The sequence below is a fragment of the Crinia signifera genome, chromosome 6 (assembly GCF_055691185.1).
Source record: "Crinia signifera chromosome 6, ASM5569118v1, whole genome shotgun sequence".
Taxonomy (NCBI): Eukaryota; Metazoa; Chordata; class Amphibia; order Anura; family Myobatrachidae; genus Crinia; species Crinia signifera.
This window is the reverse complement of record NC_139222.1, coordinates 6,311,972-6,335,784: the sequence shown is the minus strand read 5'-3', so window position 1 is coordinate 6,335,784 and position 23,813 is coordinate 6,311,972. Positions and strand designations below refer to the sequence as shown.

Sequence of the window (23,813 nt, the reverse complement as noted above, 5' to 3'; positions counted from 1 at the left end):
CTGCAGGCTGCCGTGTCTAATGGTGGGGAAAGGCTCCGGGGAAACTGTCACCTCTATTACACATAGCAGAACAACAGATGTATATATGATGTGCACAGCATCCGCACAGTGCCAGACATGTCGGTGGCAGCTTGGGGAATGTGAGCCAGGACCACAGTGATGGTGACATGGGCATTACCATGAGGCCAGGCCCATTATTCATACTCACAACACTAGTTACACAGAGGATGCTAGGAGATATGTCTATGTGGTACTATAGCTGTACCCAGCTGCTAATGCCACCAGCACATGCTGTTAGCATTTGGACAAATAATAAAATAGGAGAGAGCGCAAATGCCACATTTAATTTTTAAAAGTATATAACAATTTATTTATACCACAATACAATACTTAATATAAAATCTTGGTACTTGTTTAGTTTCCCGGGCGGCAGCGCGCGCCACTCTAGCTATGAATCTTGGCAGCTTGCCAAACTGCCTTACTTCTCTAAGCTACGTTATCAGCGCAGCGCGTGTGTGAATTCTGTCAATCTACGTTATCAGCAGCGTGCGTGGCAGCCCAGCGCTGACAGGTCATTGTGGCACTTGTAGTCCCACACTGCGCTCGCCACAATATATAAAATCAACTCCACGCCGACGTGGATAGTGGGGGTATGAAAAGGTTGGGAGGACGCGTACCTCGTCCGCTCGCCACTCTTCGGGCTGGCGTGGATGGTGGGGTTGTTTCAGGAACACATTCACACCTGCCATATCATACCCCTGAGACAGTAATGACGACATGTGTTAACTGTTAACTGTTTTTTAGTGAATAATAAAGAATATGAATTAGGAAAAAATTATTAAATGACAATACAATTAGATAAAAGACACAAAAAAACTAGAAAAAAGTCATTATTCATGAACTGCAGTGCCATCATCAGCACTTAAAGAGGAAGCAGCTGCTGAAGTGGACACTGATGACTCTGGCTCTGCGGCATCAACTTTGTTGGCCTGGGGGAGCATGGTCAGCGCATGCAGGATGCGCTTGAAGGGGTCCTCCGTGCCAAGCATCTTCCTCCAGATGAATTCCTGGAGATGGGAGTCCAGCTGATGGCGCGCGGTCCCCCTTTGGCGCTTATTGTGCCACTTACAGGATCCCCACAGCCTCTCGATGTTTTGCGTGTGCACCCCACTCTCCGGATCCACGAGGTGGAAGCGATGGTTCACCCTGGTGTGATGATAGCCAGCCTGCTCCAGCTGCTCGCTGTAGATAGTGGTCCCCGGGAGCACGTGCCTCTTGATGGCAGCCATGAGCGTGCTGGCATCCCGCCTCTTGACTGCTGTCAGGAAACACTCTCCGGTCTGTCTAGAGATGACCCCAAAGATCCACTGCTGGGGCAGCAGGCGGCCTTTCGTCTAACAAAAAGGCTTTCATCGACCTCCACTATGGTGCCTGGGCCACCAATCCTCCGCTGAGGCTGCAACACGAGGTTGACAGTGCAGGCCTCCCGCATTTAATTATTATACTGCACAGTGGTGGCCTGGGAGACGGAGAGATGGCGTTGGCAGAACTGTACCCTGGTCAGATCCTCTGCCCAGCAGAATATGAATCGTATGAGGGTGACAGAGGTCAGGTGGCACCCTCTGAACCACTGTGCTGCCCTCAAACTGACCTTTTTTCCACAGGCCCTGATATGGCAGCGCCACATCCGCTCCCTAATAGAGAGCCTCATCGGCTGCCGATCGGGGCAGGTCTGTGTATCAGGCAGGAAATGTTGCCCCTGAAGAAACAACACTGCCTCCTCCTCAGTCTTAGGCAAAGTAAAGATAGTCAGCCTTTCTGCAGCCATGTCTCTGATACGTCTGCCTCTCAGACAATACAACAGCTGACTGACTACGTTCACTGTTACTACTCAATCTATACCAGCTGACTGACTACGCTAACTGCGTACCGCTCAATCTACAAGCTGACTGACTTAGTCCCGAGAACTAGACGCTGTTTCTGACAGGGACGCTAATTATGACTATAACTAGACGCATTTAGAATTAGACGCTAGACGATTTTCAGTAAATACGATGACTACGTTAGTCGCGGAAACAGTACTGCCTACGCTGACTACACTACGCTACTTCTGATTGACTATGTGGGATGCTGATAACGTAGATTACAGATGTAAAGCAGATGGCAAGCTGCCAGGATTCAAACACGCGCTGCAGTAAGGCAGTTTGGCAAGCTGCCAAGATTAGAGTGGCACGCGCTGCCGCCGTGAAACTAAACAAGTACCAAAATCTTTAGTAAAACTTAATTAGAATCTGGTCATAATATTGTTACTAATAAGAGTGGGACACACAAGGGGTATATTTGATCATTTAATGATAATGTCCAGAGAGAGCGTAGGCAAACCCATAAATGGACAACACTTTTATTGGTGTGATTTCCTTCAAATTCCTTTCCAGAAACTGGTTAAGCAACAAAAAGTTCCTCCACTTAATTAGTGTTTTTCTCTCCAGCTGTTTAAACACTCAATCGCACAGTTACTGATTTTAAGTTAGGAATATTATTGCAACCTGCAGTGCAACCCTCAGTTGCATAGTTCAGTGCTCAAGTGTGTACCTGTAGTGCAATTCCCTTAAGTGTGACCTCTGATCTCAATCATCCGGCACCCGTGGGAATCTGGAGACGCTGAGAGCAAAATATTGTTAAATCAATGGCTGTTAGTGCATCCGTGTGGCAGCAGTTTCCCCGTGTTCTCCAGTCACAGTCAGCCAACACCCGCAGGGACCTGGAGACACTAGCAGCATGTATTGTTAGGTCACCAAGCAATGGTGTACCTGTATGTCAGCAGCCTCAACCTAGCCTCGGATCGCAATAAACCAGGCAAGGAGGGCAGGTTTATGGCACTCTGGATTCAGCACAGTGGAGACTTGGTCCCAGACAGTCTGTCAGGCAATGGACAGGTATTGGCAATAACGGCATGATGATTGCAAGATGTCCCACTGTTGTTAGAAAAGTCAATGCAGACAATTGGGACTTTTCTCTGACATGAACCTTGCCGGTTTCCTCAGAAGGTACCCCAGTATACAGCGACTTGGTATTTAACTAAGTGTCGACCAATCAGAACATTTTATTTTGCATTAGTTAACCTGCCTAATCAATCTGGACAGGTGTTCTGCTGTAGCATATAGTAAAGGATTCATTCCAACACAGTAAGTAAAGTAAAGTACTGTAAGTAATTATGATTATAAACAAAAAAATAGAATTAAAAATGTTTGTGGATGAGATGGCAAGTCTCACACTAACAGAAAGAATATAAAGAACATTTCTAAATAGTTTATATTGATAGTACATTCATGATAGATGTTTGCAATTTTTTTCGCAAAAAAAAGTCAGAATTTGCATATTTTCCGAAAATCGCATATTTAATAGGATGCGAGTTGCAGTAAAAATCGCACTTTTTGCTGTGAAAATCTCACATTCTGACCTGTTGATTTTTTCTTACACCTCAATTCACATCCAGATGTTTTCCCATTATAAAGTATACAACGCGCAAAATTAATGGGATGCGGCAGAGGGGTTTGACAGAACCATGCACAGACCAGTGCGATCTGTGCATGGTTCTGTCCAAATAAAAGTGTAAAAGTAAAAAAAAAAAGACATGGGGTCCCCTCCTCTTGAGCATAACCAGCCTCGGTCTCAAAGAACCGGTTCCTCTTGATTTTTTAAAACCAGCACCAGGCTTAACGGCCGGTCCTGGTTCCCAAAATACAGGGGACAAAACGAGTAAGGGTCCCCCGTATTTCAAGAACCAGAACCGGGACCAACCAGCCAGAAGGGTATCCCACACTCACACATAATAAAATATAGTTAATATGGTTTTAATTCACAGCACATAGTTTAACTGGTAATACACGATCTTTCCTGGACATATTTAGCATCTATAGGTTCCGTCTCTCATGCGCAGCACTCCGGTCCTTGTTAAAAGTTCGCAAGTCCTAACTGCCAACAGTTATGGATCAATTCCATAATCAATGGTCATTTGCCATGTGCTCTGAGAAACCTTAGGAAAATCAGGTGGTTGCAGCTGGTTTCAGTGTTGATTTACGACCCCTATGACGATGCCTGAAGACAAAGGACACTGAAGTAAACTCCCCTGCACCAATCCACAAGAAGCGACATCTGATCCCCTGACCAATCGAGACCTTATCTACCCCCTTAATTTGGACACTATAAGAGAGCAGAACCTGCATTGGGAGCTCTCTCTCATCTCCCTCTCATATCTCTCGGACTGTATTCTGACAGAATATAGTAAGCTTGGACCGGACAGTACAGCGCTTTAGATGAGATGATAACCTTTGCATTCCTGTATGTAGATTTTGTATTTGTGGCTGGTTGTATTTGTTTCTCTTCTGTTTTCCCTTTTAGCATAGATTCCATTGTTATATTGTATTACAGAGTGTATATCTTGTAATCCGTATTCTTATTTCTGTAAGCCCCTGATGTCCGTTAGGGACCGAAATACATGATACTGGGACTAAATCCTTTTATTTATCACTGAGTGTTGTCTTTTATTCACATAAGACACAGAGGGTTATAAGGAAAGTATCCTTACATTTGTAATCAAGTTTGGGTGCTAAGTACAGTGAAAGTATACCGCATTATTGGTATCGGTATACACGTGTTGTAAGCACATGTCAGGTTCACTACGCTGCATTACACTTCGTACACTCGTAGCTAGGAGTAAAAGGTTATCAGTTTGCGAACACAATACATAAACCACAGCACAAATTCCACATGTCACGTCCTACCCAGTGCCACATGTCTGCCCAGTGTCAAATGTTCTGAATAATGTCACATGTTCTGAATAATGTCACATGTTCTGCCCAGTGTCACATGTTCTGCCCAGTGTCACATGTTCTGCCCAGTGTCACATGCTCTGCCCAAAGTGACATGTTGGCCCAGTGTCACATATTCTGCCCAGTGTCACATGTATGCCCAGTGTCACATGTTCTGCCCAGTGTCACATGTTCTGCCCAGTGTCAAATGTTCTGCCCAGTGTCAAATGTTCTGCCCAGTGTCACATGCTCTGCCCAAAGTTACATGTTGGCCCAGTGTCACATATTCTGCCCAGTGTCACATGTATGCCCAGTGGCACATATCTGCCTAATTTCACATGTTCTGCATAATGTCACATGTCTACCCAATGTCACATGTCCTGCCCAGTGTCACATCCTGTGCAATGTCACATATCTAATAATATCTATAATAATAATAATAATAATAATAATATCTATAATATGTCCTGCACTAAGCTGTTGTTAGATTTGTACCTTTAGCCATTTGGAAACCTCCATGTTTGCATGATGTAAGGATTGATAATAAGTTAGTAAATGTCCAGTGATGACATCATGCTGAGTGTGAGGCTGGGATGATAAGACATAACCTAATGCAGATCCCTCATCTCCCATCAGGTTAAAGCGCTGTGGTCTAACGTCCTCCTGCTGTGATGATCTCCGCTCTGTTATTACTACAAACCGCTATCTGACCATACTGGACCTGTCAGAGAATGCTCTGGGGGACTCTGGAAGAAAACTACGGAAGTGTGTGAAGCCGTCTCTGCATATTGTGTTCTATACATAAGTACATTTATATCTGCACTGAATGGGGATGACTCAGTTGTGTAAGTCTGTCATACTGTGCACCTGGAGATAATTGTGGGTTTCGGCCTGTACCCTGAGATGGTCACCTCTGTGGCTGCACCACACTTACCCATCAGCTGGGGGTGGAAGTATCCGCCATCACCATCATTCACATCATTGCTGGTGCCAGAGACAGAACCTTGTGTACAACTTCCTCTGTATTACCCACAATTCCTCCCACACGCCCACAGCACGCCAGCAATCAGGAGACATGAATCGCCCCTTGTTGTACATTCTCAGCCTCCGACCAGGAATATATCAGGTCTGCCTCCAGGGATGCAGTCGGCAGGTTGACAATACAAGGTGGACAGTCCATAGGTTGACATGGTCAAAAGGTCGACATGGGTAAGGTCGACATGAAAAAGGTCGACTTAAGATTTTTTTGCATGGTGAGCAAAGAGAGCTATGCAAGGGGATGTGGTAGACTTCTACAGTGTTCATGTCGATGTAAGTCAACAAAGACACCAAAAAACATGTAAATCTCATGTTAACCTTTTCCATGATGACATTTTCCATGTCAACGTATTGCTTGTGTCAAGCTTTTGTCCCTGTCCAGTAATAGTGGTCGCCCTATTGACTGTCGGTCTTAATTAGGTCATCCCCATTAACACTGCCCTGCCCTGGCTCCTTCCCCTCCCTACATATAACCTGTCCTGTATGGTCAGAGGACCCCAGTATGTGACTCAGAATCAGCCCCAATCTGAGCGACCTCCTGCTGCCATTAATGTACTCTGGGCTCTGCCAGATGAATACTGTTTATCCCCATATCCCTGACTACAATTATTAAACTCCATATTTAAAAATAATATTGTGTGAGCCATCTGTCTGGTGCGGGCTGTCTGTCACTCCAGTGGTCCCAGTATATAATGGCCGGGGGTCTGTAATGCTGGGATCAGTGGGGGTGCAGGCTCTCTGTCACTCCAGTGGTCCCTGTATATAATGGGGAGGGGTCTGTAATGCTGGGATCAGTGGGGGTGCGGGCTCTGTCACTCCAGTGGTCCCTGTATATAATGGGCAGGGGCCTGTAATGCTGGGATCAGTGGTGGTGCAGGCTCTCTGTCACTCCAGTGGTCCCTGTATATAATGGGCAGGGGTCTGTAATGCTGGGATCAGTGGTGGTGCAGGCTCTCTGTCACTCCAGTGGTCCCTGTATATAAGGGGCAGGGGCCTGTAATGCTGGGATCAGTGGGGTGTGGGCTCTCTGTCACTCCAGTGGTCCCTGTATATAATGGGCAGGGGCCTGTAATGCTGGTATCAGTGGTGGTGCGGGCTCTCTGTCACTCCAGTGGTCCCTGTATATAATGGGCAGGGGTCTGTAATGCTGGGATCAGTGGTGGTGCAGGCTCTCTGTCACTCCAGTGGTCCCTGTATATAAGGGGCAGGGATATGTAATGCTGGGATCAGTGGGGGTGCAGGCTCTCTGTCACTCCAGTGGTCCCTGTATATAATGGGGAGGGGTCTGTAATGCTGGGATCAGTGGGGGTGCGGGCTGTCTGTCACTCCAGTGGTCCCAGTATATAATGGCCGGGGGTCTGTAATGCTGGGATCAGTGGGGGTGCAGGCTCTCTGTCACTCCAGTGGTCCCTGTATATAATGGGGAGGGGTCTGTAATGCTGGGATCAGTGGGGGTGCGGGCTCTGTCACTCCAGTGGTCCCTGTATATAATGGGCAGGGGCCTGTAATGCTGGGATCAGTGGTGGTGCAGGCTCTCTGTCACTCCAGTGGTCCCTGTATATAATGGGCAGGGGTCTGTAATGCTGGGATCAGTGGTGGTGCAGGCTCTCTGTCACTCCAGTGGTCCCTGTATATAAGGGGCAGGGATATGTAATGCTGGGATCAGTGGGGGTGCAGGCTCTCTGTCACTCCAGTGGTCCCTGTATATAATGGGGAGGGGTCTGTAATGCTGGGATCAGTGGGGGTGCGGGCTCTCTGTCACTCCAGTGGTCCCTGTATATAATGGCCAGGGGCCTGTAATGCTGGGATCAGTGGGGGTGCAGGCTCTCTGTCACTCCAGTGGTCCATGTATATAATAGCCAGGGGTCTGTAATGCTGGGATCAGTGGGGGTGCAGGCTCTCTGTCACTCCAGTGGTCCCTGTATATAATGGGAAGGGGTCTGCAATGCTGGTATCAGTGGTGGTGCGGGCTCTCTGTCACTCCAGTGGTCCCTTTATATAATGGGCGGGGGCCTGAAATGCTGGGATCAGTGGGTGTGTGGGCTCTCTGTCACTCCAGTGGTCCCTGTATAGAATGGGCAGGGGTCTGTAATGCTGGGATCAGTGGGGGTGCAGGCTCTCTGTCACTCCAGTGGTCCCTGTATATAATGGGCAGGGGTCTGTAATGCTGGTATAAGTGGTGGTGCGGGCTCTCTGTCACTCCAGTGGTCCCTGTATATAATGGGCAGGGGCCTGTAATGCTGGGATCAGTGGTGGTGCGGGCTCTCTGTCACTCCAGTGGTCCCTGTATATAATGGGCAGGGGTCTGTAATGCTGGTATCAGTGGTGGTGCGGGCTGTCTGTCACTCCAGTGGTCCCTGTATATAATGGGCAGGGGCCTGAAATGCTGGGATCAGTGGGTGTGTGGGCTCTCTGTCACTCCAGTGGTCCCTGTATATAATGGGCAGGTGTCTGTAATGCTGGGATCAGTGGGGGTGCGGGCTCTCTGTTACTCCAGTGGTCCCTGTATATAATGAGCAGGAGGTCTGTAATGCTGGGAACAGTGGGGGCACCGGCTGTCTGTCACGCCAGTGTTCCCTGTATATAATGGGCAGGTGTCTGTAATGCTGGGATCAGTGGTGGTGCGGGCTCTCTGTCACTCCAGTGGTCCCTGTATAGAATGGGCAGGGGTGTGTAATGCTGGGATCAGTGGGGGCAGGGCTCTCTGTTACTCCAGTGGTTCCTGTACATAATGGGCAGGGGACTGTAATGCTGGGTACAGTGGGGGCACAGGCTGTCTGTCACGCCATTAGTCCCTGAATATAATGGGCAGGGGTCTGTAATGCTGCCTGATGACGAAGCGACAGGCTACAAAATGTTTCCCTTAAAAGTCACTGCTATTTAAAGTCCTTGGAGTGCCGTGTGGTTGAGTTAACCCTCACCCTACCAAGTGTGTCTATTCCCATACAAGGGCACCTGGGCAGCTGGATACTGACAGTGAGGAGTGCCGGATCGACCCCAAGCCTATATATATATATATATATATATATATATATATATATATATATATATATATATTAGTGTTATGAGCCACAGCAGTGGCTCATTCCTGTTACAGTATGTATTTATTTTAATGTCCAACTAATTTTATTGACAGAAAAGATATTAAATACATCCTTAAGTTACAATTGATTTTTACATTCAATTCCATTAGTCTTCCATTAATCTTAAATATAAGCAATTGACATTATTCTATAAAGACATAATTAACAATAAATACTGGTGGTCACCTAAAATACTCAGTGTTCCACCTACAGTATTTAGAAGGGGGTTTCATTGTTCAGTGATTCTGTGATATACCAAGTTGTATTTGAAAAAAAATGTAAGGGCTACTTTCAGAGGGATTTATAGAGTACGAACATATGGTATCAAGGTTTCAAAGAATTTTGAAGTTAACTTCTCCTTTTGGAGTGACGTCTCCATCCAATCCATCTGAAATAAATATAGTATTCTAGAAGAAACTAGAGTTATAGGGGTTGGCGCTGTCTGGATCCATTGCGATGGTCTTCTTGACGGCCCCCCGCCAACTTAATAAGCAATACTCGTCTACCTGGTGTAAATCTCTTACGTTCTTGAGGTGAGTATATTCCCCAAAATACCCAGGATTTAGAAATAATGAAGTCTATGCCCAAATCTGACTTCATGTAATCCTGAAATGCGGACCAAAGAATCTGTACCACATCGCAGGACCACATACAATGGATAAGATCTGCTTCCGGTTCCCCACATTTTTAACAATAAGAATCTTCTAGGGCAGTGCGGATGGTGTAATGGTTAGCTTTACTGCCTCACAGCACCGAGGTCAAGGGTTCGATTCCCACCATGGCTCTAACTGTGCGGAGTTTGTATATTCTCCCCGTACTTGTGTGGGTTTACTCCGGGTACTCCATTTTCTTCCTACAATCCAAAAGTATACTGATAGGTTGATTGGTTCCCGACAAAAATGGAATGTCTGTGTGCATGTGGTAGGGAATATAGATTGTAAATTCCACTTGGGCAGAGACTGATGTGAATGTTCAAATATTCTCTGCAAAGCGCTGTGGAATCTGTGTGCGCTATATACTGTAAGAAACTGCTAATAAATAGTAAATAAATAAAGGTACTTATGTAGTATCTGGACTGCCGATTTTGTGATACGATGCGATTCGATGTGATTTTGCATTGCATTTCAATGTTAAGAAGGTCCTGTTCATTTCCCCACTATCCAAGTGGGCATAGAGTTGATTTTATATAGCGTGGCGAGCGCAGAGAGACACCGAGCCTGAAGCGTGGCGAGCGGACGCAGATTTCTTAAAACTATTCTGTGTCCCCTCGCAGGGCTCGGTACGCTCGCCACGCTTCGGGCTCGGTGGCTCGCTACGCTCGCCACAGGTTTGTATCCAACTCCTTGCCCACTTGGATAGTGGGGAAAGGAAAAGGACCCCTTTTTCCCATTGAATTCTATGTTAAAATGAACTCAGACCATTTTAACATTGAATCCTATGGAGAAATCGGGACCATCGCATCGCATACGATTTGATCGCATGCGATGCGATCCGATTTCTAAATCGGACGTCCAGATACTAGTACCTAAATAAATCTTCAGCCCCTCCAATAAGATGTTTAAGTTTTGGGGTAAAATAGGTCCTATGCAGTAACTTCTGATGCATTTCCATATATGATGTAGATGTCCACGCTGCGGAATTCTTGTGGCAACATATAAATAAAGGATAATAATTATAATAATAAAATGTCAGACTTTTATTCAAAAATGAATATGCTTTCAACAGGTCTTTCATATACAACTCAGGAAAATCTGTCTACCACTTCAACATTCCTTTTAATGATTGATCTAACGGTATGCATGATCACCATAATGATAAATATAAGAAGTTGAGATAGACTTATCCATTGTCATATGTACTCAAAGAAGAAGTCTACAGAGGAAGACAAAGGATGAACTAAGTGGGTTTTTGGGGCACACTTGAAATATTGATTGATGAGTGCTAAGTGAAGGAATGAAGAATGGGTGTGTTCAAAACTTAACCTTTAATTAGTCACTTAAAATACATCACTTTTACCACAAAGAGTGGTGTGATATTATATTTAACAAAACAAAATTGAAGTATACAATATACAATGGCAGTGCCAATCACATATTGTAGGGGAAAATTTCTTAAAATAAGGTATCCGAATTTGAAGACTTACTCGCACACCAATGTGCTGATGCTAATACTCTCATACATCTTTATACAATAGTACTATAGATTTGTATTAATTTTAGGAGTATAGTATTAGTCTCCTGACCCCGAGCTGGACGCCTGGCAGTAAAAGTATTTCTAGGGGGTCCACGTTAGGTTGGTACAATAGATAAACAGAGTATGCAACAGGTTTTATTCACCAGTAAGGATTTGGAGAGAAAAGAGAAGAATTATAGTAGAATTGATCCTCATGTGTCACAAGGTGCTTCTACTTTCTGGGTATATACCGTACTGAATATTCCCTGAGAGTCTCCTATCAGGTACTTATTCAGCCAGCCACTGCTTAGCTGCTGAGATCGGACGAGTTCAGGCGGCACAGTGGTGTATGACTGTATATCTTGCAGATGAGAGGGTCCCAAATGGCATTTAGGAATCAAATAGTCACTTCTGCTGTCCCCAGGGTGTCCTGTGTCCAAACCTGTTATCCAATGATATTGCAGGAATGTCACAGTCACCCAGTGAATGAGAGAGTGAGAATGGGGGCGGGAAAATTGAGTGAGGGAGAGAGAATTTGAAGTGGTTAGCACAGGTGACACTGCCTTCTGCTGTCCAACATGTTATGAGCATCACATTGGATGAGGGATGAGAGAGGCATTAATGTCAGTGGCTCACCACTCGGAAATAGTTAAAGATAAGATACAAGTTATGGTGCAGCTGAGTGCACGTTTAGAAATTGAAATAAGGTGTGTACCCCTTTAAATCGGATGTACTGTGTGTCACCTGCGCCAGAAATAAGTCAGACTGGACACCTGTCGGCACTCAGGGGTTTAAGATGTTAATAAGCAGCACTTGTCGTGCTGTCTCTGATGGATTGAAAAACTTTTGTTATAAATCAAAATTATAGATACATTTTCTCCATGCACAGACACAAAGTGTACAAAGATCTTACTGATTGGGGTGAAGCTACAGAAGCTGGGATTTGGGCCATGTTTTATTAGATGGATTCAGCTACAGTATACTTCCCCAAGTGCGAGGATATCAGCAAATGGATATATTTCAGACCCTCTTGAGCTAAAGAGAGGAACCTGACAGGGATGCCCATTATCCCCCGCCCTGTTTGCCATGGCAATTGAGCCATTGGCTTGCAAAATACATTCAGATCCAGATATTAAGGGAATCTCGATAGGTAAAGTGGTAGATGTTATAGCACTTTATGCAGATGACATGCTAATTTCCCTACGAGAACCAGGGAAGTCCCTTCAAACCATGTTAGATCTAGTAAATGGTTTTGGGAATGTGTCAGGATTACGAATTAACTGGTGCAAGTCGAGTATGCTCCCAATATCGGGGAAGATACCCGAGGAGCACCGAGACTTGTACCAGTTAAAATGGACTCTTAAGATTAAATACCTGGGCATTTGGATAACACCCAAAATGCTGGGGTTCACTGAGTTAAATGTGGAACCAATTACAACCTGGTTGAAGGAGAAAACACACATATGGAAAAAACTCCCAATTACCGTCACAGGACGTATTAATATGTTTAAGATGGCAGCACAGCCAAAATATCTGTATGTAAGGCAAAATTCACCTGTATACATTCCCAAGGCAGTATTTACAAATATAGAAAAAGTCATTCTGTCTTTTATTTGGAAGGATAAACAAGCCCGGGTTGCAATTAAAATTCTATATAAGTCAAAGGAAAGGGGCGGCTTAGCTCTTCCTAATCTTAGAAACTATTATATGGCCTCACAATTGACACATGAATATGGATGGGTTAATAATGAATTAGATCAAACTACCCAAGCCATATTTGAAGAACAGCTGTGTCAGTGGAAATCCCCAGTACATTTTTTACTATCAGGGCACCCTTTGAGAGGGATTCACCCACTGCTCCGACAATTAGCATTAATTTGGAGACAGGCGCATGGAATTGGGGGGTGGGTGGGATTGGAAATTCAAAGCCCAATATGGTACAATAGGAATTATAGCGAACTGGAAAAATTATCTGTAGATAATATTTGGCAAAAAAAAGGTATAGTGGAAATGGGACACCTCTACGATAATGGCCAATTTAAGTCATTTAGTCAACTGAGTATTGAGTTTGATATTCCAAACCATCAATTTTTTAGATACCTTCAGGTGCGACATGCCATATACAAACAATTCAGAGGTTATACTCTAGAGACTTCTATATCGCCTATTAAAAAAATGTTACACACCATGAATAGAAGGGGGCAGGTATCAAAACTGTATGCTAATATCAACTCAAACCAATACCCTGAGCTATTAGATTGGTTAAAAAATAAATGGGAAATGGATATAGGCCAGGTGTCAATGGAAAACTGGAAAAGAGTACTGGGCTCAATAAAACACCCCACATCTAGTGTCCGATACCAGCAGGTACATTTTTATGTCCTTGATAGGGTATACCGTACTCCATTGTTACTACATAAAGCAGGTATAAGGGACAATACGAGATGCCCAAAATGTACGATGGAAGAAGCAGGGTTCTGACACATGACATGGGAATGCCCACGGGTACAAATGTTCTGGGTGAAAGTGTGGAATGATGTCAGAAGTACGGTCCCCGGTATTGCTCAGTTAGGCCCTAGGCAATGCCTATCTGGGATGGAACTGGGGGGGAGTAATGTAACACAATTATATCAGTATATCATCACACTGATCACCTTGGCAAAAGTGATCATAGCACGAACCTGGTTCATGGCAAATCCACCTGAAATAATCAAATGGAGGGCCCTTGTGAGAGACGTGATTAAACATGAGAAGTATTTGTGCCACACAAGAAATACACTAGCTAAATTTCACGAGAAATGGGACAGATAGTGCAATTCTAGCCTAAATAGAATAGATGAAGAAGAAGAAGAGTGTTGTACGATGAGCATTAATCCAAGCAGTATATAAAAAAAAAAATGGGGAAAGAATACACTAAGTTCACAATTATATTAAACTGTTCACAAAGAATGCACTAATGATATATAAACCATGATTATGCAGTAATTAGGGAAGTGATGCTCCCCATATATTAAAATAAAAAAAATTGTATTTAATAGTAGTTATAAGTGAATATATAAGAAAACACTGTAAAAGACAAAATAAATAAATTCACTCCAATATAAAACTATACATTTTGATACACGTGGGGTACAAATGGATTAATAAAGTAAAATGCTCCATGGATTGATGCTCAACAAAATAATAAATAATTAAAGAACGGAATAAAGGAAAATGTATATACCAATAATAATAAAAATGATTTGCAACAGGCTGATGAGCTATAATTGTCTACTTTAAATGTGAGTTAGACACGTAAGTGATGGAAATATGCATTGGAAAAGAATGACATGAAAATGACCGTTGATCAATACCTGTTTTATGTAGTATGTATGTTAGTCATGTAAATGTATGTATTCTATGTGGGATTTCTGTTATCTTTTTTCTGTTGTTTGTATACCAAACCAATAAAGAATTTTAAAGTAAAAAAAAAGGAGCACATTATCCCTCACTACCTCCGGGAGCGACCTCAATGTTCTATGTAGTATTAAGGAGCACATTATCCCTCACTACCTCCGGGAGCGACCTCAATGTTCCATGTAGTACTGAGGAGCACATTATCCCTCACTACCTCCGGGAGCTAAATCAATGTTCTATGTAGTACTAAGGAGCACATTATCCCTCACTACCTCCGGGAGCGACCTCAAAGTTCTATGTAGTATTAAGGAGCACATTATCCCTCACTACCTCCGGGAGCGACCTCAATGTTCTATGTAGTATTAAGGAGCACATTATCCCTCACTACCTCCGGGAGCGACCTCAAAGTTCTATGTAGTATTAAGGAGCACATTATCCCTCACTACCTCCGGGAGCGACCTCAATGTTCTATGTAGTACGGAGGAGCACATTATCCCTCACTACCTCCGGGAGCGACCTCAATGTTCTATGTAGTATTAAGGAGCACGTTATCCCTCACTGCCTCCGGGAGCGACCTCAATGTTCTATGTAGTATTAAGGAGCACGTTATCCCTCACTACCTCCGGGAGCGACCTCAATGTTCTATGTAGTATTAAGGAGCACCTTATCCCTCCCTACCTCCGGGAGCGACCTCAATGTTCTATGTAGTATTAAGGAGCACATTATCCCTCACTACCTCCGGGAGCGACCTCAATGTTATATGTAGTATTAAGGAGCACATTATCCCTCACTGCCTCCGGGAGCCACCTCAATGTTCTATGTAGTATTAAGGAGCACATTATCCCTCACTACCTCCGGGAGCGACCTCAATGTTCTATGTAGTATTAAGGAGCACATTATCCCTCACTACCTCCGTGAGCGACCTCAATGTTCTATGTAGTATTAAGGAGCACATTATCGCTCACTACCTCCGGGAGCGACCTCAATGTTCTATGTAGTATTAAGGAGCACATTACCCCTCACTACCTCCGGGAGCCACCTCGATGTTCTATGTAGTATTAAGGAGCACATTACCCCTCACTACCTCCGGGAGCCACCTCAATGTTCTATGTAGTATTAAGGAGCACATTATCCCTCACTACCTCCGGGAGCGACCTCAATGTTCTATGTAGTATTAGGAGAACATTATCCCTCACTACCTCCGGGAGCGACCTCAATGTTCTATGTAGTATTAAGGAGCACATTATCCCTCACTACCTCCGGGAGCGACCTCAATGTTCTATGTAGTATTAAGGAGCACATTATCCCCTCACTACCTCCAGAAGCCACCTCAATGTCCTATGTAGTATTAAGGAGCACATTATCCCTCACTACCTCCGGAAGCCACCTCAATGTCCTATGTAGTACTAAGGAGCACATTATCCCTCACTACCTCCAGGAGCGACCTCAATGTTCTATGTAGTATTAAGGAGCACATTATCCCTCACTACCTCCGGGAGCCACCTCAATGTTCTATGTAGTATTAAGGAGCACATTATCCCTCACTACCTCCGGGAGCGACCTCAATGTTCTATGTAGTATTAAGGAGCACATTATCCCTCACTACCTCCGGGAGCGACCTCAATGTTCTATGTAGTATTAAGGAGCACATTACACCTCGCTACCTCCGGGAGCCACCTCGATGTTCTATGTAGTATTAAGGAGCACATTATACCTCACTACCTCCGGGAGCGACCTCAATGTTCTATGTAGTATTAAGGAGCACATTATCCCTCACTACCTCCGGGAGCAACCTCGATGTTCTATGTAGTATTAAGGAGCACATTATCCCTCACTACCTCCGGGAGCGACCTCAATGTTCTATGTAGTATTACAGAACACATTATTCCTCACTTCCTCCGGGAGTGACCTCAGTGTTCTATGTAGTATTAAGGAGCACATTATCCCGCACTACCTCCGGGAGCGACCTCAATGTTCTATGTAGTATTAAGGAGCACATTATACCTCACTACCTCCTGGAGCGACCTCAATGTTCTATGTAGTATTACGGAACACATTATTCCTCACTACCTCCGGGAGCGACCTCAATGTTCTATGTAGTATTAAGGAGCACATTACACCTCGCTACCTCCGGGAGCCACCTCGATGTTCTATGTAGTATTAAGGAGCACATTATACCTCACTACCTCCGGGAGCGACCTCAATGTTCTATGTAGTATTAAGGAGCACATTATCCATCACTACCTCCGGGAGCAACCTCGATGTTCTATGTAGTATTAAGGAGCACATTATCCCTCACTACCTCCGGGAGCGACCTTGATGTTCTATGTAGTATTAAGGAGCACATTATCCCTCACTACCTCCGGGAGCGACCTCAATGTTCTATGTAGTATTAAGGAGCACGTTATCCCTCACTACCTCCGGGAGCGACCTCAATGTTCTATGTAGTAGGGATACTAAGTGAATATCAGGAATAAAACTTTGTTCCTCAGAAAATTTGGAAAATGTGTTTGTACCAGTGATCCAATCTGTAGCGATCTGTAGCGATAATTTGCTGCTTATGTTTTAAGACAGGGTAAATTGAATGGTACTTATGTAGTATCTGGGCTGCCGATTTTGTGATTGTATGCCTTACCTTAAGGCATACAATCAGATGCGATGCGATGCGATTCGATGCGATTTTGCATAGGATTCAATGTTAAGAAGGTCCTGTTAATTTCCCCACTATCCAAGTGGGCATAGAGTTGATTTTATATAGCGTGGCGAGCGCAGTGAGCCACCGAGCCCGAAGCGTGGCGAGCGAAGCGAGCCCTGCGAGGGGATGCATATTTCTTAAAAAGTATTCTGTGTCCCCTCGCGGGGCTCGCCACGCTTCGGGCTCGGTGGCTCGCTTCGCTCGCCACAGGTTTATATCCAACTCCATGCCCACTTGGATAGTGGGGAAAGGAAAAGGACCCCTTTTTCCCATTGAATTCTATGTTAAAATGGACTCAGACCATTTTAACATTGAATCCTATGGAAAAATCTTGACCATTGCATCGCATACGATTTGGTCGCATGCGATGCGATACGATGCGATGCGATCCGATCCGATTTCTAAATCGGACGCCCAGATACTACATAAGTACCGGAATTTTTTATACCATCTGTCACTGATTTTAAAGTAGAGAGTATTATTAAATCATTACGTCTCCACAAAACCCTTGGGCCAGAGGGCTTCTCAACCTCCTATTATAAATTACTAAAAGCTGAAATAACTCAACAATATAATTCGATCCTAGTGGGAAACTAAACCCTGACCTCTTTCAATGAAGCCAGAAAAATTGTTATTCCAAAACCTAACAAAGATCCTACAATAATATCTTCTTATAGACCCATTTCTTTACTTAATCAAGATTTTTAAATATTTACTAAATGAATGGCCTCTCGTCTTCAGAAAATTCTTCCTTATCTTTTAACACCCCAACGGAATGGGTTCCTTAAGAATCGACGTTCAGTCCATAATGTCAGATCTTTGATTGCAGCCATATATAAAACTCACTCCAATCACAGTAAACACACGGTTATCCTTACCTACGACGCGGATTGGGCCTTTGATAGGGTTTTATGGAAGTACTTGGAGACACTTCTCCAAGTTCAATATCTCGGTTCGGAATTTATTCACTTTTTTCAGACATTATACTATATTCCTTCTGCATTTCTCACTATTAATAATTTGAATACAAATTCTTTCCAGCTATTTAGAGGGGCCTGCCAAGGATGTCCATTATCCCCTTACTGTTTAACATGGCGCTAGACCCGCTTTTGAGACAAAACGAGTTGAGCAAAGGGTGGAAAGGATTCAAGTGACAGAAAATGAGTTGAAAGTGCCGGCATTTGCAGACGATCTTTTATTATATATGTCTAACCCTAAATAGTCGGTTGCTATATTAATATAATTTTTGGCAGAGTTTGAAAAGGTGGGAGGATTTAAAATGAATTATATGAAATCAGAGGCACTAGCCCTCTACCCAGAGGCAAAACTAAACATTTTCCTTTTAAATGGGCCCCTATACAATGGATAACATAATTAGTGTCAGGACTCAGGTCTCTGTTGTTCCCGGCTGTGGCAGCAGTGGGCCAGTGGTGGACTCTGGGAACTGGAACACTGGGGGTTAGTGGCAAGGACAGTTCATATGAGGATCACTGGCAGTGCAGGCACAGCTAGGTGGGGGAGTTGACGAGACTCTGGTCAGAGGCGCGGCGTCTTAACACCACTGATGTTAACAATGAGGAAGGTAACCTGACAGGTGGAGAGAGCCAGGGAGCTTTGGTAACAGCTAGCAGTAGCAGCAGCAGATTGCACCGAAAACCACAGGGACTCTGGACAGGAAACTGGAGCCTTGGAACTCTGAGGACTGGATCCACACAGGGATCAGACAAGTTGTTCAATGCCCTGAGATGTTCTCAAGTGAGTCCTTATATCCCCCTAGGTAGCTGTGGATTGGCTACTGACCACAGCAGAAATTAGGTCACAACCAGGAAGTGGGATTACTTGGATCATGTGATCAGTGCTGAAGCCAGGGTAGCGTCACAGGTGATTACTCAAGGAGGAATGCAGAGCAGCAGCATGGACACAGACAAGCCTGGAAACATTGGAAACCAGAAAACAAATGTGAATCAAGTCAGGTTTGTGAAACTAAAGAATTAAAATTTCTTCAGATCCTTCTCAGTTATACACAATAAACCATTATGGGCTAGAACTATAGCAGATTTTACAAGATGGTCCCATTTACCCTTATCATACATAAATAGGTAGATGTTATCTATATAAAATTATTTCCTTTCCGAGGTTCTTATATATTTTTCAAATGCTCCCTATTATACCCCCTAAAAATGCTCTTGTAAATGTAATAAGGAACTCGCAAAGTTTGTATGGTCTGGTAAAGGAACAAGAATTTCGTTATACAAGATGCATTAAAAAAATATCTGGGAGGATTCAATTGGTACTTATGTAGTATCTGGGCGTCCGATTTAGAAATCGGATCGGATCGCATCGTATCGCATGCGACCAAATCGTATGCGATGCAATGGTCAAGATTTTTCCATAGGATTCAATGTTAAAATGGTCTGAGTCCATTTTAACATAGAATTCAATGGGAAAAAGGGGTCCTTTTCCTTTCCCCACTATCCAAGTGGGCATGGAGTTGGATATAAACCTGTGGCGAGCGAAGCGAGCCACCGAGCCCGAAGCGTGGCGAGCGTAGCGAGCCCCGCGAGGGGACACAGAATACTTTTTAAGAAATATGCATCCCCTCGCGGGGCTCGCTTCGCTCGCCACGCTTCGGGCTCGGTGGCTCACTGCGCTCGCCACGCTATATAAAATCAACTCTATGCCCACTTGGATAGTGGGGAAATGAACAGGACCTTCTTAACATTGAATCCTATGCAAAATCGCATCGAATCGCATCGCATCGCATCTGATTGTATGCCTTAAGGTAAGGCATACAATCACAAAATCGGCAGCCCAGATACTACATAAGTACCAAAATTCCCTGTGTTCAGCGGATAAATGTGGTAATTCTGCTTGAGTAAGAAATTGTGAAGTATTCAAAGGATAATGTGGTGGCGCTTGGTTTAGTGACAAAGTAAGACAAAAGGGGTCCGTGATTTCAACTTGATCAGTGATCGTGGTTGAATCTATTTTTATTGAGGAGATAGTAAAAGCAGCCAAAGGCCATAAACCTAATGATGATTACCCCATCTAAAATATCTATTCTTCCTGAATTGTAAATCTGAATTGGCCCGCTCTGTAACTATGGTATCATATGCTGATTTCGCATCTTTATATATTTAGCGAGTCCAATCAGAAGGGTTTGTCAATAATCGGGAATATGCAGAGGAAACCTCTGAAGATGCTTTTTTTAATCAAGAATGATATTTTGTCTTCTGCAAAGAGGTAGAGGCAAAAATATAACCCCGCATCACAGGTTTAGAGGCCTGCCACAACAAATGTATTTCTCCACTGTGAATATTATTATCAGTGATATAATTAGGAAACATTTGTATCAAATGATTTGTCAAATTTAGTGAATTAGTGAGATAATCTGGAAACCTCCGGTTAAAAGATTATGTTATAGCCTTGTCTAGGCGTAAATTCAAAAGGAATAGTCCCTAATGTCAGGGTTTAAAAAGCAACTTAAAAAATAGAAATATCCAAACAGATCTTGAGCGCTTTTTATCCTGCAGCTGCTGCCACTAACTAATGATGGTTCAATCTTATACCACCTCAAAAGCACCACAATAACCAATATAAGAGTGAGTCTGCAGTGCTGGACAATATGTTCAGTATTCAATGGAAGACAAAAAAAAAATATGAAGAATGTATATAATGATGATCTTTTCCACAATCCTTTTGAAAATATAAAAATTCCTTTATTAAAAGTCAAACATCTGGTGAAAAAATATCCCCCCCCCCCCTGCACAACACACACCTCAGCATAAAACAGTACGCACACACATTACATACACAAACATGAAACATCAATGAATAAAATGTGAAAATATATAACCATTATAGCAATATACAAAACATTTGGTCAATTTAAAAATGAAGAGATTTGTGGCCTGACCACCATGAAAGAACTTACTGGCCAAAAAAATATTTGTCTTTATATCTGATAAGTACCATAATATCTCCTGAGTATAAAGGATTAGCGCAAAAAGACATTTAGAGGATTGTGTTCATTAAGGCCATATGGGGCCACTGTAATGAGGAGGTGGATCCATTTAGCCTCCAATTTCTTAAGAATTAATGCCCGATCACCCCCTCTGGGCGATGGAGGGACCCAATGATGCGGCACTTGATCAATGCCACCTGATGTTTATGCACAACACAATGTTGTGCCACTGGTTTGTCCGATTCTACCTTCGATGATGCTTTATTGATGGCAATCTGATGGTTAGCCATCCTCTCGGAAAGTGCATGTGGTAATCCCTACGTAGGTCTATCCACAAGGGCAATGAAGTAAGTAGATAACAAAATCAAGAAGACAATGGAGCTTATATCTTAATCAGATGGTCACTGTGCGGGTGGGGAAAACTGGCACCAGGTATCAGCGAAATGCATGTAGTGTAACCAGCACATTTGAAACAACCAGGTTTCTTTATAAATAGCCAGGTACAATGGTTTATGCATAAGGAGTTTTATTAAATTTGTCTGTATGCCATCATTGGTTTCACTGGGAAGGATTTACCCAATGTCGGGTCAGAAGCTACTACTGGCCAATGTTTGCGTATCGACCTTGAAATCACAGTGCACTTCCCATCAAACTGTGTGACATAGACATTAGACGGCCCCTCATGTTGTACCTTAGAGGTCAATTTCTGTCGTGCCTTAAGTAAACAAGCATCAAGAAGTCTATTCAAATAACCCCGATCAAGAAAACAGGGCCGCATCTCTTGGATCTGTACCTCCGCTCTCACGGGTCAGAATTGTTCCTAAAGATACGATTGAACTGCAAAATAGGTAGACTGTCTCTAAGATTTGGTGGGCGATTGCTGGTTGCAAAAAGAATAGAATTTCAATCAGTCTCTTTGCAAAAAAGAGCTTCCCGGTGTTTTACCTTACCTTAAATACAGTGGCATCTAGAAAATGTATTGATTCTGCATTGATTTGGCCCATAAATCAAACTGTGGTGGTCAAGCTACTGAGCTCAGAGAGCATGTTCTCAAATTCCACATTGGGGCCGCTCCACAACAAATAGATATCGTCAATAGAGCGTTTTAAGCATCCTTTACACAACATCTTTTATTTTAATATATATAATAATGTGAGCAGCGCTGGCCTTTCTAAGGAAAAAACACACAGAAAAGGTTATAAATCCCATTTTCAGTGAGTAAATGATCCAGGACCATCATTTCCGGTCCCGAGTTGCATTCCACTTATAGCACTCATGGTGGGCACACGGCTGTGTGCAGGATACAATAAGGGTGTAAGCAAACCAACTCTGTACAGATTGTAGGTAACTTGGAGGGCACGGCACTCTCAGGCAATAAGGCAATGGAACTCTAGTGTGATAGCAATGTTTCAATGCTTTCATTGCATTGTCATCAGGCTCAACAAAATTAAACAGTACACATACCTTTATACACCCACTACCATGTGCAAGGGAGACGCTGGCGCCGGCTGAGCCGACTTCCGGGACAGCGGCTGATGAACTAATAGCGCCTCCGGCTTTTACTAGTGTCAGTACCATCACTATGGAAACAGTACACAAATACAGAACAGGATGCGCATTAAAACCCAGCACTGTGCGATACATGCTGAATGAACCCGGAGCTATGCACCGTCTCTGTGTGTACTTCAACATACCAGGTGTTATGTATGTAAGATACGCAACTAGATTAACATTAGAAAAACGATCATTACTGATGACAATGATGCTGACAACATCATATGATATACACAAAAAGCCACTTGTTAGAAATCGCAAATAGAAAAGTGGCATCTAAATTATCTGCGCATCTTAACACAAACGGCCGGTATGGAAAAGCTATAGGATATAAAACCAGGATGGTATACCAACTTATCACAACCTAGGTAATGTGCCAAACGCTCATTTAAAATATCATATTGAGCAGAAATATATCGATAATCGATCAATCATCTATCGATGGCTCTGAATTCACAACAATAGCACAAAAATATCACAGTAATGTCAAACGGCAGGTAAGGAATAAACAAATAATTAGCTGCGTGTTAAGCAGCCAATGCCCAGATTCTCACTGAGGGGTGAATTTATGAAGCTTGGAGAAGTGTTATCTATCCCCATAAAGAACGTTATGAGCAAGGTGATAATGGTTCAGCCAATCAGCTCTTACCTGTCAATTTACATATTGTAGCTGATTGGCTGAACCATTATCACCTTGCTCATAACGTTCTTTATGGGGATAGATAACACTTCTCCAAGCTTCATAAATTCACCCCTGAGCCCTTTGGGGGCCGATGTCTCTAAACGAGAAAATCCAGCGTGTTTCACATTCCAGAAGTGTAAGACCCCTATTACCTCCTCTTACATTAGGCGGAATGTGATCTATCTATTGCGATAGCGTAAAGAGGGTAAAGGGTGTTTCAGGGCTAGAAAATGTTTTGGGATGGGTAGTTCACATTTACCGCCTGCCAAAGCGACACGAATGGTGGAACGATGTGTTGTAATGTGTTCCTTAAAAGTCCTCTCGGTCTTATCTATATAGGAAAGACCGCAAGGACAAACTAACTGACACACCACAAGTTTAGACTGACAGCTCAAGGTGTGCCCAATTGTAAACGTAG

At 43.5% G+C, this 23,813-nt stretch overlaps 1 protein-coding gene across 7 annotated transcripts in view; it reads left to right on the top strand.

The window, feature by feature from the left end:
• Positions 1–14,485, top strand: part of LOC146009894 (ribonuclease inhibitor-like) — a 68,103-nt gene extending 53,618 nt beyond the window's left edge. For 6 of the 7 annotated variants that reach the window (XR_014444695.1, XR_014444693.1, XR_014444692.1 and 3 more), the window contains one exon: positions 5,448–14,485. Coding sequence is in view for 1 of the 7 variants with exons in the window: in XM_083150492.1 (XP_083006618.1) it covers positions 5,448–5,616 (169 nt within the window). In the remaining 6 variants the exon portion in view is untranslated. The remainder of the gene's footprint in view (positions 1–5,447) is intronic. The other variant, XR_014444691.1, reaches the window with a different exon arrangement.
• Positions 14,486–23,813: the final 9,328 nt, after the last annotated feature.